The following is a 3665-nucleotide window of genomic DNA, read 5'->3' on the forward strand; positions in this document are numbered from 1 at the left end:
CCATGTCAAAGGCCTTGCTCAGGTCCAGGTAAAATGTATCAGACTGCTGCACTGCTAGGTGTAACTGCACAGTGCCGAGTGAATGAAGGCAGCTATTGAAGTGAAGGGCTTGAAAAGTTGAGATGCTGATGATTAATTCATCGCTCCTGGTCAAAACCTTGACGGTTAGTGCTAATTCCCTGGCGATATCCAGAACTGAGCTTAGGGGGAGAATCTGTGTGTATCGTTCTCCTTTCTGTCTTTTCCTACAGAGGACTAACCCAAAGGGCCTGGACAGCTCTGAAGATGCTGCTTCAAATGAAAACAAGACTGTTAGTGGCAGTGATTCCCCTCTTCTCACCAGTGGAAGCTGCAGACCTTCTCGACCCCCCAGGCCTTCCAGACCACCTCCACCCACACCCGCAGACCCCCATCAGCAGCTGGTGCGTATTCTAGGGCCAGAATCCACTCCAAGCTGTGGATTCTCTGTGCAGTCTGAAAATGAGCAAAACGTTTTCCGATGCATAAAAACTGGTTTTTTTGATGGTAAATTCTGGGATACATAACTTCTATTTTAACAGCTTGCATTCTGTATCATTGTACAGAGAAAACCCTTCCTCAGGTTCGGCTCCTCTGTGCCCTGTGTCTCGCTGGAGAGAAGGGCTGCCCGCTGGGCACAGGGAGCGCCTTCTAGCCGCCGTCCCGTGCCCTGCAGCCCCCTCCTCATCCTGTGCAGAACGCCACTCCCAGCAGCAGCACAGGTGCCATTGTGGAACCTTCCCCATGTCACAGCCGTCACCTTGGTCACTGCCGCCCCACCCGGCGCACTCGTCTCTGAGAGTGCTGGGCAGGTGGCAGCCATGTCCAGCACGAAGAGAGCGAGAGAGGAGGAGGAGAGAGTGGTTTTAAATGGGAAGAGGGAGCTGGGGGCCCCAGAACCGAAGAGGAGGAGGGGGCCCACCATGACCATCAGGCAGAGGAGGGAGAGGAGGAAGGGAGCCCGGTTCCATCGCGCCCGGGCCAGCGCTGTGAGCGACCATGGGGAGCCCATGGAGGTGGATCCGCCTCCAGAGAAGCCCATGGAGGTGGATCCGCCTCCAGAGGAACCCATGGAGGTGGATCCGCCTGCAGCACAGCTGGCCTGGCACCACACCACCATGCCAGGCCCTGTGTTGGCGCGGTCACAGCTCCGCCATCGCTGGTCCGGGCGCTCGGCCCCTTACCTGCTGCGCGGCCCCCGCCCCCGGCATTAGCTGGGTGGCCTTGCTAACATCTGCTCCTCCTCCACCTTGTTGCTCCTCTGCGGTTCTGCGGGCCCCCAGTTCCATCTTCCCCCTGTAGGAGTTAGGTCCCACTTCTGGGTTTGGTTGTTGATTTCACTGTTAGCTTAGTTTTAGTGTTAAGTTTAGTTTTAGCGATAGGCATAGGTTACTGTTAGGAGTTTAGAGTTAGGCATAGGTTACTGTTAGGAGTTTAGAGTTAGGCATAGGTTACTGTTAGGAATGTAGAGTTAGGCATAGGTTGCTGTTAGGAGTGTAGAGTTAGGTATAGGTTACTGTTAGGAGTTTAGAGTTAGGCATAGGTTGCTGCTGCCAACTGGCAGTACATGCTGCTCACTCGGTAAGCCCTCCCCAAGTTCTCATGCAGAGAAATGAGTGCAACTGCTGTGAGAAGGGAGGTTTGAGGACGTCTGCAATGAATTGAACTTCTGTCTTGTGACTTTTCTGTTGCAGAACATCGAGGAATGTGAGTGGCTGAGAAATGGAGTTGGGACTCAGGGGAGCTATCGAGCAATGGGTGTCTGTGTCACAACCTTCCTGCGCGGCCCTTGCAAGGTAGGTGTGCCTTACTGTGAGCGTGTGCTAAGGCAGTGCTGTTCAAACACAGCTGGTGGCACTGTCTGCAGCATGTCTGCTTTCTGTTAAGCTTTGCCCTTATTTTATGTCCTCCTGTCCTTTTCAGCTCCTGCTCCCCTCGCCTGCAAGTGGAGCAGTGCTCAAGCTTGAGGAGTCTTGTCCTCGGCAGGTGGAAAAGATGGTGCAGCTGCAGGTTTTGTGCAGGCTGCCTGCTGTGTGGCTGCTGAAGGGCATTTCTCCTCAGCTGAGATCCCTGAGCCCACGCTGGCAGAGAATGTGCTGCGCCACCATCTCTTCTGTGGGGACACTTTGCAGGTTCTCTGCGTTAGCTGCAATCATGCCAGTTTCCAGGTGCCATAAGCCAGTAAGTTGTGCTCTCTGAGGCTGATAGGCACAGTCAAGGGGCAAGGAGGGAACAATCTGCAGCTGTGGCCTACGGTGCTGTGCCCGGCACTGCTGAGAGTGCCGTCGTTTGTCCTGCCCTCCCTTCCATGTGCGCGTGTTCCTGATGCACGCCAGGAGCCTTGGGGTGCTGCTCATCTGCTGCTGCTGCTGCTGTGCTGTGTGTGCTGCCAGGCAGTGTCCAAGCCCTGTGCAGGCGCTGCCTTGCAGGAGATGGCTTTGGGTTCTGGTTTGTGTGGGACTTTTGGGCAGGAGATAGAGGTGGAGTTTCTGGCGTGCCCTGATGGCAGGAAGGCGGTTTGCAGTGCTGGCAGCCAAAGCTGCCCAGGCGGGTTACTTGAGCTCCCCACGCGAGCTGTCAGCCACTTGTTACCTGTGAAGGTTCCCTGACCGTTTCTGCCTTGATTCTTGTAGGACTGGCACAGTCTTGGGACTCAGACTTGGGAGACAGTGAAGAAACCCCAAGGCAAGTGCTGCTCGGCTGAGGAAGGAAGCCAAGAAGGAGAGCAAAAAGAACCGAGCAGGCCCACAGGACACGAATCAGCTGGAATGCTTCCTCGGAGGTGGCACCAAGGGCAGCGGACTGAGTTGCCTGGTTTTCACAGACAGTGCAGAGGGACTGAGGCACCTGGAAGGGAAGGGCTTGTGCTGCGTTCCAAGCAAAGAGGGCTTGCCAGAGGCAGGACTTCAGCTATGGCAAGAGATGGTGATGCTGCGTTCCTTCAGCATGTGTCTCTTCAGGGCCAGAGCCAGTCTAGTATGAGATTGAAATACGGCTCGCCGGGCCTGGAGAGAGAGGAGGTGACGTGGCCATAGGATCAGGCTTCTTGTGTCTGCCTGGAGGCTGAATGACTCATTGCTAAGCAGACATCCTGGACACTGGGGTTTTGTTTTGGGCTGTGTTGATAAATGCAACCCAAATCCTTCTGTATTGAATAAAAGTGAAACCAACCTTTTAAAACAGTGCTGCCTCTTTCCGTAGCTGGTCGAAAAGTCCCTTGCTTGGGCTGGCAATTGTGGGGCGATGAACCAGTCGGCCCTCCCCTGAAATTCTGCTGGTTTTCCCCCGTTTCCTTGTTGGTCTTCCCAATGGGTGGCCTTGGGGCTCAGGAAAGGGCCAGAAGAAGAGGAGTGGCCAGCAGGGACAGGGAGGTGATTGTCCCCCCGTGCTCCCAACTCTGCTCTTGTGAGGCCCCATCTGGAGGCTGCGTCCAGGTCTGGAGCTCCAGTGCAAGAAGGACAGGGAGCTGTTGGAGAGGGGCCAGAGGAGCCAGAGAGATGAGAAGGGGACGGGAGCAGCTCCCTTACGAAGACAGGCTGAGGGAGCTGGGCTTGTTCGGCCTGCAGAAGAGAAAGCTGCGGGGTGACCTCAGTGCAGCCTGCAGTGCCTGAAGGGAGCCTACAGACAGGAGGGGAGTCAGCTCTGTG

The 3665-nt window shown here is 55.6% G+C and overlaps 1 protein-coding gene across 1 annotated transcript; it reads left to right on the forward strand.

Annotated features, from left to right (window-relative positions):
* Window positions 1-941: 941 nt before the first annotated feature.
* On the forward strand, window positions 942-3200 carry LOC125684270 (uncharacterized). The gene is given in 6 exon segments (XM_048926293.1): window positions 942-1094; window positions 1713-1725; window positions 1990-2158; window positions 2160-2199; window positions 2652-2696; window positions 2698-3200. Coding segments are annotated over 6 exon segments (723 nt in total). The 3' UTR covers window positions 3001-3200.
* The last annotated feature ends 465 nt before the right edge of the window (window positions 3201-3665 follow it).

This window comes from Lagopus muta, chromosome 24, assembly GCF_023343835.1.
Source record: "Lagopus muta isolate bLagMut1 chromosome 24, bLagMut1 primary, whole genome shotgun sequence".
Classification (NCBI taxonomy): domain Eukaryota; kingdom Metazoa; phylum Chordata; class Aves; order Galliformes; family Phasianidae; genus Lagopus; species Lagopus muta.